This window comes from Orycteropus afer, unplaced genomic scaffold, assembly GCF_000298275.1.
Source record: "Orycteropus afer afer isolate SDZICR_OR568_19922 unplaced genomic scaffold, OryAfe1.0 scaffold00043, whole genome shotgun sequence".
Taxonomy (NCBI): Eukaryota; Metazoa; Chordata; class Mammalia; order Tubulidentata; family Orycteropodidae; genus Orycteropus; species Orycteropus afer.
Genome location: NW_006921630.1, coordinates 9114181 through 9128371, shown reverse-complemented (window position 1 = coordinate 9128371; position 14191 = coordinate 9114181). Strand labels below are relative to the sequence as shown.

Here is a 14191-nt window from a genome sequence, read left to right as displayed (position 1 = left end):
CACCATCCAATGGGGAAAAAACAGTATCTTTAACAAGTCATGCTAAGAAAACTGTATATCCATTTGCAGAATAATGAAACAGGATCCATACCTCACACCATACACAAAATGAACTCAAAATGGATAAAAGACCTAAATGTTAAAGCTAAAACTATAAAGTTCCTAGAAGATAACTCAGGGACAAAACTAGGGATTCTAATTTTAGGCATAAATAGAGTATCAAACACAAGTAAAACTACATGAACAACAGAAGATAAATCATATAACTGGAACATCCTAAATATTAAGTTCTTATACTTATCAAAAGAGTGAAAATGGAACCTATACACTGGGAAAAAAATCTCTGGCAAAATAATAAAAAAGCAACAAATGCTGGTGAGGTTACAGGGAGATTAGAACTCTTCTACACTGCTGGTGGGATTACAAAATGGTACAACCACTACAAAAAAATGGTATAGTGCTTCCTAGAAAAGCTACACATAGAAATATCTTATGATCCAGCAATCCCACTCCTAGGTATATATCCTAGAGCTACAAGAGCAGTGACACAAATAGACATATGCACACCTGATTTCATTGCACCATTATTCACAATAGCAAAAAGATGGAAACAACTTAAGTGACCATCAACAGATGAATGGGTAAACAAGTTGTGGTACATATATACAATGAATACTATGCAATGATAAAAAGTAATGGTGAGTCTGCAAATCATATTATAACATAGATGAATCTAGAGAACATATGTTGAGTGAAGTAAGTCAACCACAAAAGAACGAATACTGTATGGTCTCACTTTTATAAAAAGTCAAGAATAGGTATATAAACAGAAAGAAACATTCTTTGATGGTTACCAGAAATGGGAGGGACAAGAAAGGGGAATCACTTTCTAAATAGTTATTTTTGGTGACGTGAAAGGCAATATCCAATATGGGAGAAGTCAGCATAATCTGACCAAGGTAAATGAACCACACTAAGAAGGATGCAAGAATAAAGAAAAATTTTGGTAAATGCTAGAACATATACAATTTTGCAACCACAGTAGGAAAAACCAAAAAATATGTATGTAGTTACACAGCTAGATATGTATGGTATATGTCTATAGGAAGGCATATGTGAGTACATGTACATGTATGTATATTTGTAGTCATACACACACACACACACACATTTGTATAAATATATATATTTATATATATAATAAATCACATGGGGTCACATTATACCTCACATTATGGACACTTCCTAGACATACCCAAACATCCTGTGGGATTAGTTTACTGAGTTAAAAGTCTTGGATCCATAGTCTCATGAGACAACTCAGTCAATTGCCATAACATAGTTCATAAAGATAATGTTCTACATCCTAGTTGGGTGAGTAGCATCTAGGGTCTTAAAACTCGTCAGTGGTCATCTGAGATATAACTATTGGTCTTTTCTCATCTTGAGAAAAAGAGAGTAAAGGAGACCAAACACTCAAAGAATAAAGTACTCTACAGGACTAAGGCATCTTCTAGCCTGAGTCAAGAAGAACTACATGGTGCCTGGCTAACACTATTAACACTATTGTGTCCCACTGAGGGACACAATAGAAGGTCCTAGACAAAATGGGAAAATGTAGAAAAAATTTCTAACTCCTAATACAGATCAGACTCACTGGACTGATAAAGACTAGTGGAACCTTCAAACTGTCACTCTAAGATATTCTTTTAACTTGGAACAAAGCCACTCCCAGACGTCATCTTCTAGCCAAATAACTGATTGGCTTACAAAATAAACAGTATCACTCATGAGTAGAAGTGCTCCCTTAAACAATCAACTCTATGAGATCAAACAATCAGCATTTACTCCAAAGAAAAAAGGAGAAGGCAAGGAGTGGCAGGGAAGCTAGATCAATGAAAACAGAACAAACAGAATGGAAATAATGAGAACACTGACACATTGCAAAAATTATCATGAATGTCATGGAACAATTTTTATAAGAACTGTTAAATGGGAACCTAATTTGCTGTGTAAACTTTCACCTAAAACAGGACAAATTATTAAAAAAAAAAAAAAAACCTTGGTTACACCTGTTCAATTGTTGCTTGCAGCTCTGTCATATGAATGAGTGCACAGAGAAGCTTGTTAGCAGTTTGCTTTGTGGTTATATATTTTGTGTATTCTGAGTTTCAAAGATATTTCCTTGGTGTAGACCACAAACTATTTAATGGTTTATCATAAAACTCACTAGTTTTAGCTACCCTCCCCATATCATATACACCCCCCCCAAAAAAAAAAAACCTGAAAAAGAAATTCAGAAAAAAGAATGGAATAAAGATATCATAACCAAGTTTTTCCTTCCCAGACTACTGTTTTAATCACTTCATTTCTCCTTTCTCCATATACCCCTCTACTCAACATTTCTCCCCCTTCATATACCTTATGAAGATTATATTAGTGATTACTATGGATGGAGGGTACCAGTAATAAGGTCTCCTGCTATACATTTCAGGACAACTCTAAAAGGACAAGTCCCAGGAACAAGAACCTCGTGCAGTCTGAAAGGATTAAAAGTAGAGGCATTTGTTCCATAGATGGACACAGTGGTGGATTGGGACTACAGGTAAGAGCACACAAAATGGTAACATGGCAATCAAGCTAATGACCCTGGATCTCACAGGGTCAAGACCAAGTTCTGAACCACAGCATTTGTCAGCTTCCTCAAATGGGAAGCTCTTCTGTGCTTCTGGTTGTTGTTGTTATGTGCTGTTGAGTTGCACCTGACTCATAGCGAGTCAGGTCAAACCCTTCTTGGGTTTCTGAGGCAGTATCACTACAGAAGTAGATTGCCCCATCTTTCTTCCAAGGAGTGGCTTGTGGGTTTGAACCCCCAGCCTACTAGTTAGCAGCCAAGTGCCTTAGGTACTATGCTACTAGAGCTTTTGTGCTTACCTGCCTCCAAACAGCTGCATTCCCAGGAGAGCAAAGACAACGATGAAGAGGAAAAGCAGGAAGAGCAAACTGATGATAGACTTCATGGAACTCATCAAGGAGACCACCAAATTCCGTAGGGATGCCCAATACCTATTGAAAACCCAGACAATGTTATAGCTGTGAACACTGAGTACCCCATTATTTCAGGCCCAGTTGGGCATCTGCCTGGTGGTCTATAAAATAAGTTGCATGTGTACACTTGTAGGAAGTGGAAGTATGTGCGCCTCTTAGAAATGTGGCATAGGATCCGGCATTATAGATATTTTTTTTATCTTAGGAGGAGAGGAAGAGCTAAAGAATGGGCTAGAGGTGGGATAGGGAAGGGAGTCCTAGGGAATGGAAAAAAATACATAACAAAGCAATGAGGAATTTCTACTCTCAAAGGTGAGTGGAAGGTGTCCAATTCTCATCACTTACTTGGTTATTTTAAATATTCTTAGAAGCCGAAGAGCTCGTAACACACTGATTCCAAAAGATGTACCAGGTCTGAAGATTGCCCAGACCACTTCAAAAATACTTCCCACAGTGACCTGAAGAAGTCAAATCCAGACACAGTGAGAGAAGGAAGCAAAAGAGAAGAGACAAGCGTGCTGGTATCCAACACAAAATAATAGCCCTTACTGGGCTATGATGGCATTAAAGCTCCCCCTGCCAACCCAGCCCTACTCCCAACAGGGCTACTATTTGTGAAGGCTGCCAAAGAAGGAGACTCTGTCTCCTCTCTCCCCACTGCTCTCCACTCTCCTTCCTAATTTTACTCTTTCATACTGCAGATCGGTTTTCTGACTCCTGTCCTGTCCTTGGTGGAACCTACAACAGCTCATCCCCTCTTCTGCACAAATGAGACAGTCATGTCTGTTCTCATGATATACTACCTGGAATAAACAGATGAAGAAGGAGTGCTCCCCAAAACTAGGAATCCAATTTGAATTAATATGGGCTGCATTCTAATACAAAAATCTCCGAGAGTGGGTCCATATTCTCTCATTGTCCTAGAATTTAGTGCTAACAAAAATGCTTCAGTCACCTGTATATTAAAAATCTTTCAGTCCCTCAGGTCCCACATACCCCAATGTGACAATACACGTTGACAGAGGGTCTGAGAGCTACAGAAGTAGATTGCCCAACCTTCCTTCTCAATTTATACATGGAAGCTAAGGTTAAAATGGTCTTTCCTGGGCTGTTATGCCTGAAAATTGTCTAGACCCAGAACCAAGTTAAAATGTACACTGAGAAATGCTCAAAATCTTTAGCACTAAACTGAATATGTGGCAGAAAAAGAAGTGGGTTTGGCAGAAAGAGAAGTGTTTCATGAACTCACAGTTCTGTGATCGAGTTCTGCTGCCAGCTAGCTATGTGGACTTACACATGCTGGCCTCTACTTACTCATGTGCAAATAGGAAGGTCAACTCCTGATAACATAATATAGTGTGTAGATGCCCTGGAGAGAACAATCATGGGAGAAGGAAGGGCTGCTTATGCACAGGGAGATAGCTCAGGGTGCAGAAGAGTATGAAGGGATGGACACTGGGAGGAGGTAACTATAGGGAGGAAGTGGGAGGGGAGCTGCTGCATTGTAAATTTTGGTCAATGACATGAGACAAAGTATATGTGAACTGCTGTATGAAAAGTGAATTTACTCTGTAAATCTTCACCCAAATCCTAATTAAAAATAAATAAATAAATAAAAAATATAGTGTGTAGAATTCAAACTGTGAGCAATATACAAATTAATATATTGATATGATTTAGAAAGTGGAAAGCTGTGTGAAATATTCTATGTGGGAGCTAGCTAATATAAATGTGTGTGTGTGTGTGTGTGTGTGCGAGTACACTTGCATGAGAGTATAGGTATATAATTTTCCCAATTTTAAAATGAACTAGAGAAAAAAAGTAAAGAAACAAAACATAACATCTCTTTTTTATTTATTTTCCTTCTGGAATCAAGTCATTTTTCCTTCTCCCCTAGACTACCCCCAAGACAGTTAAGTGGTTCAAAACTCTGACTACGGGTGTAACTAAAAATTCATTGAGCTACATACTTAAGTGTGCATTCTATAGCATATATGTTGTACTTCAATACATTAAAAAAAAAAAAAAGAGCTGTAAAGAGAAAAAAAACAACCCTCTGTGACTAAGATTTAGTCACTCTTGAACTTACTTTGGCTAATCTTATCTATTTCCCTTTTCCAAATTCTGATTTCAATGCCTCATGCTGAGTAATGGAGCCAGCTGCTTATCTAACACTTTGGCATATCAATACGAAGCAGAAAGACAGGTAGGTTTTCATGTACTTACCCCAAAATCAAAGCAGTTGAATGAAGAGTGAAAATAAAGGCGAGGCCCCATGCCGTACATCTTCAGGGACATCTCCAAGAGGAAGAGCCCCAGAAACAAAAATTCTGCATAGTCTGAAAACATTAAAAGCAGAGTTATTTGTTTCATAGATGGTATGGCTCATTCACATCCCAGCTTAACGCAACTGACCACAGAGTAGTCCTCCACAACAGGGGCAGAACCCACATACATGTGAGGACATTCATCAGATCAGTGTGAGTGTGAATAGTCTCTGACCCCGCAAGAGTTCCAGAAACACCCAGATAGATCAGCTTTGCTCTCTGTCAACAGGTGGGTTTGTAACTGGTATTTAAATGGTAGATGGCCTTCTGGGGAGAAAGAAAAGCTTTCATGAAAGAGATGGGTCCTATTAGGATTGCCAGTCTTAGCAGAGGTAGCCTCTTTCAAGAACTTTCTTACCAGTACTTCAGTGAACAGAATTCCCTATACCACTGCGGCTCCTTAAGGAAGTAGTGAAACCTAGTTTCACAGTGAGAGCCAGAAGTTGACAGGTCTGTTTTGTATTTCCAGGTTTCCTAAGTTTTCCACCTTTGACAATGTGCTATCCTACCACTTTTCTATTACTTGTTTTAATGGAAAATACTCAAATTTTCTTTCTTTGACAGGTTTCGGCATTACACTGCTTCCAGCTTTTGCAGATTTTATTATAAGTGAAAGCCCTATATTACCCAACACTAAGTTCAGCTGCTAACTGAAAGGTCAGAGGTTTGAACGCACCTGCCAAAAAACACCTGGTGATCTGCTCCCATAAAGATTTCAGCCTAGGAAACCCTGTGGGGGCAGTTCTACTCTGTCTGTCCTGTACAGTAACTGTGAGTCAGAATCAAAGGCTCAAAGGCACACAACAACATAATCATCTTGTTGACTTATCTGGAAAGATCTGCTTATCTAATTCAATGGTGAATGAAAGCGGGAGATAGTTATATGACACCATGGTCTTGAGGACTACTCTGATCTCCCTCATAATTTCTCTCATGATGAGACAGAACCACTGTCAGGCTAGCATGACTCCTTGTTCTCTCACATTCATACCCCAACCAAGCGGGTCAAGTGAAGGCCAGCCATCCCTATTCACTTACAGAGGAGGTGAGTGAGCCACTGTGGCTGGTTGTGATGGACGATGGCCACACAGGCAGTGTTGAGGGCCACAAGGCTCAGCACAATCCAGTAGAACACTTGAGATTTAACCATGTGGCGAATGGAGATGCGCAGGAGCCTTTCCTTGTGCCGGAAATAGGAGGCCCCGTCTACCTTTGCACTTTTGATACTGGCTCGGGCAAGAGGTGTGCCTGAGGGGAGAGAAATAAGAGAAATAGTAAGGCTACAGAATGTCCTGGGATCACCTCCAAAGCCAGGTAGTCATCTAGGTACCATTCAAGGCTGGGGGGACAGCTTTGTCCTGGGGTGAGGTGATCCCACATTGGAGGCCCTGGGAATCCCCAAGCTGTGGGATAAGTAATTTCTATAGACAGAGATCCTTTTTCTTTCCCCCTCTCTGGGCACTTCTAGTTTTAGGAAATTGACAGATCCCCCAGCAAGACACTGGGCAAACACCCAGTGTCTTAAATCCTAATAGGATCATATTTGTAACAGATTGAGCTTCTCCCTGGCCTTTCCTTTTAAATATGCTTTAGGCACTGGAATCATTCTGCCACGTTTGTGATATTTCTACTATTGGCAGCATAAAGCAGCAATGAGCTCTGTAAATCTCTTCTGCTTTTAAGGCTAAGTGAGACCTTCTCCTTTTTTTCTGGGGAGGACAATTCTGTCATCAGCCAGAATCTCTAAGAGAATCTGAGACTGAACACCTGTCATGTTAAAGGGCTGTCAATAGGAACTAATTTAACATCACATGATGGAAGTAGGTAGGTGCTACTATGGTTAAGCAAATGACTTTAACTCCTTAAATCTGAGTCACTGGCCTAGAAGCAATAGATCCTTGGATCCTTTGAATAATATCCCGACGTGGGTTCTTATCAGCACATCTAGGAGAGATGGGATCATCTCCAAATGTACATGTTTGCCACAACTAAAGACCCTGGATTGGATTCCGAGCCCTGTACCCCATGTTGCATGTAAACAGCATTCTCTAGGCCAGATTTTTCTATAAATCATTGACATTTAGATTAGATCCCCGTGCCCTTCCCTGGTTACATCCCCCCATCCTGGTTTCTTCATATTCTCTTCTCCCTTATAGCTAGGAGAAGTGCTGCCCCATAGGCAAAATCTTTTTATGGGAGATTCAGAGATGAGAAGAAGGTCTAACCGGTTCCACTTACCCACAGATGAGATGTCAACGCAGTGTTCATCACTGGAGTCTCGGGTCATGGCCTCCGTCCGGCTCCTCTTGATTGTTGCCCTTCGAAGCACTATTACCAACAAAGGAAGAAGGCCGATAATAGGCCACAAATACAACCAGGTCACTCCAGTTAAGACTTTGCAGACTGTAGGAAAGAGGTGCAAGACGTGGTACAAAAGCATCTGACTCTAATACCTGACCTAGGGTTATAGAAATCGAAGAGTGTCTGCAGAAATGTGGGTAGCACCTTCTGGAATACAAACAGTGTCAAATCTTTGCCAGAGCTCACAGAAATGCAGTAGGTAATCAAGTGCTCTCTATTTGTTCTGGCTCTTTGTAACCAATGTCACTTCCTGGTGATAAAATGGTCCCAAGATGATCCCCACAAATTTTGAAAAGAGATCCCTTTATATACCATTGGTTGTACCCTAGCCTTTCCATTGCACAGTATCAATCACATGCCCCGGAACAAAGCAACACTTGGATCCCATTTTCATCACTTTAAAATGCATTTAACTCTGTGACTCAATTCCCTTCATTTTAAAGCATGAGGGATTTTATGACAGAGACTTTCATTTCAAATCCCAGAGCACCAATCTTTTATTTTTTCTCCTCTTTTGATCAAGAGAGATTGCCAGTGCACAAGAGGGGGCAAATGCAAATGGGGTGAGGTGGCGGAGCACTGCCTTACCTTCTAAGGCTGATGTTCCGGCATTTTTGTTTTCTTCAGCAAGCATGACTTCCTCTAGATGGAAAGAAATGGTTCAGTAAATTATCTGTAAATGCCAAATTATTTTGCAAAATGAAAACTCCTCAGGGAAAGCTCTAGCTCCAGGGCAACAGGGAAGGAACAGAGGGTTCAGAGTCTGTCACCGGGATCAGCATCAGAAAGAAATTGTGGGCCACAGAGGGGCCAATGCAGTGCACACAGGAATAGAAAGGGGAGTCTTCAGTGAGGGATCCTGGAGATGACCAGGAAAACTCAACTCCTTGTGGGATATACTTGCTCAGGAGGACACCCATGAGAGAGAGGACGAGGTGAGTATTTTAACCAAAATCACCTAAGTCGATTATGAACAAAATAAACTTCATTTTTCTTCTACTCAGATTCCTGTCTTTCCTAAACCTTTGATCTTTTTTGCAGACATGGAGGCTCCCCTGGTAACTCCTGTCTATGGTCCCTTGGCCATAACATCTCTCCCCAAATCCAGAATATGACACCACGCTTTGAGTTCTATCCTGTCTACTTCTTTGAGGAGGGGCAGCGGAAAGATGCCTAAAGACCCTCAAAGAGAGAAGCAGGCTTGTGGGCTTACTTCCTCCTGTCCCCACCACCTCATTCTGGCCATAGTTAAGCAGAGCTAGAGCTGGCAAGGCAGAGCCAGCCCTATCATGGATCTGCCCTTGGAGTTCTCTCCTCTCAGTCTCCCCAGCAGCAGTCTGCACTCCCCAGATATGTCATCATCACAGGGAAACTACTAAACTAAACAAAAAAAACCAGTTGCCATTCTAGATGATTCTGACTCATGGTGTAACCCATGTGTATGAGAGGAGAACTGTGCTCCATAGCTTTTTCCAGGCTGTGATCTTTCGAAAGCCAATTGCCAGGCCTTTTTTTCTCCCAAGGTACCAATGGATGGACCCCAACTGCCAACATTTCAGTTCATGGCCAAGGGCATTAACCATTTGCACCACCCAGGAACTCCATAGGGATAATATTTTGTACTAAAACTGGTTGGAACAAGCCTCACTAGCATCCTTCCAAATGTATCAACAAAACAGCTCCAAGTCTGGTGGGATCCTGAGTCCCCTACCAGGAGTGATGTGCATGGGTGTTGATTCCCCTCACCCTTCTTGGACCACAGGCATTGGAGTCGGAGGCCTAAGCAATTGTTCCCTAAGATCCTACCTAGCTGCTGAAGAAAAGCTTGCCTATTAAACAATGGTTTAATTTAAGCACTTATAACAAGTAAAAGGACAAGTAGGAGAGGGTAAAGTTATTACCATAATTTTACTTGCATATAAAACTGAAAGTATATTAATATATTTCTCAGGGAGGGGCACATTTTGCGGCTTGGATGCTACTAGGCAGGATGGCCATTATACAAAGTCATAAATGTTTAGCTTTCTTTTTTAAGTACAGCCTCTGGCGAAACTCTTAACAGGTTACTGTTATTGGTGGGGTGCTTCTTTATGCAGACATAGGGGGTTTTAAAGTCATTTTACAACACATGTTGTTTGGAGGGCATCATTTTAAAATTAGGTACTTGTTATAATACCTCATAGCAACATTAATTACCTTAGTCAGAGAGTCACTTTTGCTAAGCACAGTATCTGGGCTTGGGGTGGGCAGGTCTGAGCACCCTGTGGCAGACACGGGTTGAATGGTGCTGCTGACTCTCTCTGGGAAACGCTCAAAGGCTCTGGATGTGCTGAAAGTGCCCCCTCCCCCTCCAATGCCTTTTGCCAAGTTTGCTTTGGAACTTCAGTGTCTTTCCAGGGAAATGTAACCCATATGTCTCTGATTCACTCACACTCCACTTGTAAAGGGAAGGCCAGGAAGCACAAGTTGACGTTGCTGTGCGTCTTTTTTCTTAGAAGGAGGAGAAAGCTGGTTTTGCCAACTGGAAGGAAGTAAAGCCTTGGGATTGTGCATGTATTTGAAAAGCAGAGTCACAAGAACAGCCGATTGTGCTGCCTGACCCATGTGGGGTCGTGCAATGGGATGGCTTTTTCGGATTCTGCTGCCAGTTCACTTGGTGGTCTGTCAGATGGCTCCTTGGCTGAGGAAGCCAAAGACAGTTGGGAACTTCAAGCTGTCTGCTTGGCCTGGAGGCAAATCTGCTCACCCTCCTCACGGTGAGGCTGAGTTACCATTCTGGGATAAGGCAGAGAAGATTCACATTCATCTCCACATAACAGCCATGAAGGAGAAGGGCAAAATGGAAGGGCAGTCAGTGAACATTGCTCATGCTTCTGGAAAGAGACAAGGAAATGCCAAAAGTACCTGAATGGCACTCACTAGTGTCCCCAAATTCACTTTCTTCCCAGAACCTCAGAATATTGCCTCATTTGGAAATAAAATCATTATAGATGTAATTAGTTAAGATGAGGTTGTACTGGAGTAGACTCAGTTGCCACTGAGTTGATCCTGACTCACTGGCTGGTTTTTTAGAAGAAGACCACCAGGAATTTCTTCCAAAGTACTTCTGGGTAGAGTTGAGCTTCTAACCTTTTGGTCAGCAGCTGTATGCATTAACCACGTGTACCACTGAGGGATTTCTACTGAAGTAGAAGCAAACACACACACACAAATTGCTGTCGAGGAGATTACACCATTCTTTTGGTTGTAAGCTGAGTGCTTAACTATTTGTGCCACTTAGGGACCCCTTACTGCAGCAGAGTGAGCCCTTAATCCAATATGACTGGTATCTTTACAAGAAAAGTAGAAGAGATACAGGGACAGAGACACATAGGAAGAATGTCATGTGACTACAGAGGCAACAACCAGAGTGATACATCTACCAGCCAAGAACCCCAAAGATGGCAACACGAGATGTGAAGAGAAAGACATGGAATAGATTCTCTCCTAGAGGCTGCAGAGAGAGCATGGCCCTGCTGATACCTTGATTTTATATTTCTAGCTACCAGACCTGTGATAGATAAATTTCTGTTAAGTCACCCAGTTTGTGGTAATTTGTCATAGCAGCCCTAGGAAACTAATACAGTCCCAAACAGGAGGTGGTCTTTTATCTGGCTCTGGAAATGATGCTTTCAATCACACATGCCCTCTCTTACTGCTTTAGATAATCGAAAGTTGACTCTAGCTTAGAGAGACCTTCTTGTATTGATGTCTTGTGTTATTCTAAAATTCCCATAGAAGAACAAAGCTCAGACAGTCACACTCTATTCCCTAGTAGTGTTGGGCTTTCTATAAGGAACAGAGAAAAGATGCTAACTGCCACGTACATTATTCCATTACAAAAAAAAAAAAAATTACTCTTTGCTCAGGAGTAAAATGAAGATATATAACACCCAGGCAACCCAACCTTTAAAATAATAAAGAAACCAAGTGCATTTTTTTCAGACAATTATGGGGTGATCAATGTTCTGCATAAGGAGCTAAGCCACCATTAAGCAAGAATTTGGTGGCTTCAGGTTAATGAAATCATGACAGGTTTGGACCTGTCCTCACAGCTGGGCAATTCTATTCCTGATGTTTAGCCACAGAGTAAGGAACAGATGACAGAGAGTTCAGGGCTTAGAACAAAATTGGCTCTAACTTCCATCTTTTGCTTGGATTACCGCAATGGCTTCACAACTGGTCATCCTGCTTTGGGTCTTGCTACATCTTGTCACTTCTACAATCTGTTCTCAATGCAGCATCCAAGTGGTTCTTTCAAAACTTAAATAAGAACATGTTACTCCTCTGCTCAACATCCTCCAATAGTTCTTATCTCATTCAGAGTAAATGCAGAGTAAATTCAGAGTAAATAGTCTTCAGGATCTACCTGATCTGCTTGCTGTCCAATCCCCTATTATCTCTCTAGTCTTGTATCCTGCTACTGTCTCCTTACATCTGTCACCTATAGGTTCCTCAAACCCAATAGTAAAAATGTTGTAAAACACACTATCTCTCAATTTAATTTTTATTAAAAATTCAGATTTTCGTATGCTTGTTGCTGTGGTTAGGTGCTATTGAGTCAGTTCCAATTAATAGTGACCCTATGTACAAGAGAGTAAAACAGTGCCCAGTCTTGTGCCATCCTTACTATGTGTGAGTCCACTGCTGCTGCCACTATGTCAATCCATCTCATTGAGGGTCTTCCTCTTTTTGGTCACCCTCTACTTTACTCAGCATGACATACTTTTCCAGGGATTGGTCCTTCTGATAATATGTCCAAAGTATATGAGACATTCCTTGCACAGGGGCCATGCTAATTTCTATGTTGTTCTGATTTTAGCCTATGTGTTGCCAAAGACCCCTGAGACTATGGTCCCAGGTTAACCTTTGGGCCTAGAAATGGACTCACTTATATGGATTGGCTCTCAGCCCAATAGCCAAAATACCTACATACAGAACATCTAACCCATGCTAATGTACCCACCTACTCTAGGGAGATGTACCTCTTAAAGCAATCAACCATGAGACACCAGAGGGGCAGCATTCACATAGAGGGAAAGCTGGACAGACAGGAATGCATAGATAAGAAGGGTAGAGGGAGGGGGGTGGTCACAGGGAGGAGAGGGGAGGAGAGTTTTTTATGGTTGGGGATGGTTATCGGGGCCATGAAATCAGATGTGTGTGGACTGCTGAATGTAAAACAAGGTTGCTTTGTAAATTTGCACCCTAAGCATAATTCAAGAGAGAAGAGAGAGAGAGAGAGAGAGAGAGAAATAAAATATATGAAAAATGAAAAATATAGATATTTTCATAAAACAAAACAAGAAACCAAAGTACACGAGCAGGACATCCAGGTTAAAAAGGACGGGAGGCAAGGTTGGGCCCCAAGTTCTATAGCCAGGAAAGGGAGGGACCAAGAGTGGCCCCGGGGACCTCAGGAGTGGCAGGATATGCAGGGGCAGGAGGCAAGGCTAGACCCCTAGAGCCAGGAAAGGGAGGGACCAGGAGTGGCCAGGGACCACAGAGTAGGAGGGTTCAAGTAGGAATTAGGTAAAAGGAGGTTGCAGAGGTTTCCGACAGCTAAGGGAGACAAACTTGTCTGTCAGTTGTCATCCTGTGAGGCTTGTACATTGTCTTGTGAGGCTTGAGGCTGTGCCACTGGTGTTTCAGATGCCAGGAGAGTTGCATATGGTACACAAGTTTCAATGCCGCTTATCGACTAAGACAGACTAGGAAGAAGGAGGAGGCCATCCACTTCTCAAAAACTTGCCAGGGAAAAGCTCATGAATAGCAGAGAAACACTGTGTGATACATTACTGGGCAACTTTATGAATAGCTTGGAAACATTGTCTGACACAGTGCAGGAAGACTAGCCCCTTGGGTTGGAAGGCATTCGAAATAGGACTGGGAAAGAGCTGCCTCATTAGAGTAGAACCAACCTTAATGATATGGATACAGTAAGTCTTTCAGGACCTCCATGTGCTGACGTGGCATGACTCAAATTGAGGAGAAACAGCTGCAAACATCCATTAATAATCAGAACATGGAACATATGAAGTACAAATTTAGGAAAATTGGAAGTTGTCAAAAATGAAATGGAACTCATGAAGATTGATATCCTAGGCATTAGTGAGCTGAAATGGACTGGTTTTGGCCATTTTGAATCAGACAACCATATGATCTAATATGCCAAGAATGACAAATTGAAGAAGAATGGTATGGCATTCATCATCACAAAGGATGTTTCAAGATCTGTCCTGAAGTACAATGCTGTCAGTGATAGGACAATATCCCTACATCCACAAGGAAGATTAGTTAATATGACTATTATTCAAATTTTATGCACCAACCACCAAAGCAAAAGATGAGGAAATTGAAGATTTTTATCAACTTCTGCAGTCTGAAATTGACCGAACATGCAATCAAGATGTGTT

At 41.6% G+C, this 14191-nt stretch overlaps 1 protein-coding gene across 1 annotated transcript in view; it reads right to left on the bottom strand.

Moving 5' to 3' along the window:
• Positions 1-14191, bottom strand: part of CACNA1E (calcium voltage-gated channel subunit alpha1 E) — a 548688-nt gene that overhangs the window by 114141 nt on the left and 420356 nt on the right. The window contains exons 9-14 of the mRNA XM_007937646.2: positions 8325-8378; positions 7614-7703; positions 6414-6623; positions 5275-5387; positions 3394-3506; positions 2935-3066 (exon numbers count right to left, since the gene is read on the bottom strand). Of these exons, the coding sequence (XP_007935837.1) occupies positions 2935-3066; positions 3394-3506; positions 5275-5387; positions 6414-6623; positions 7614-7703; positions 8325-8378 (712 nt within the window). The remainder of the gene's footprint in view (positions 1-2934; positions 3067-3393; positions 3507-5274; positions 5388-6413; positions 6624-7613; positions 7704-8324; positions 8379-14191) is intronic.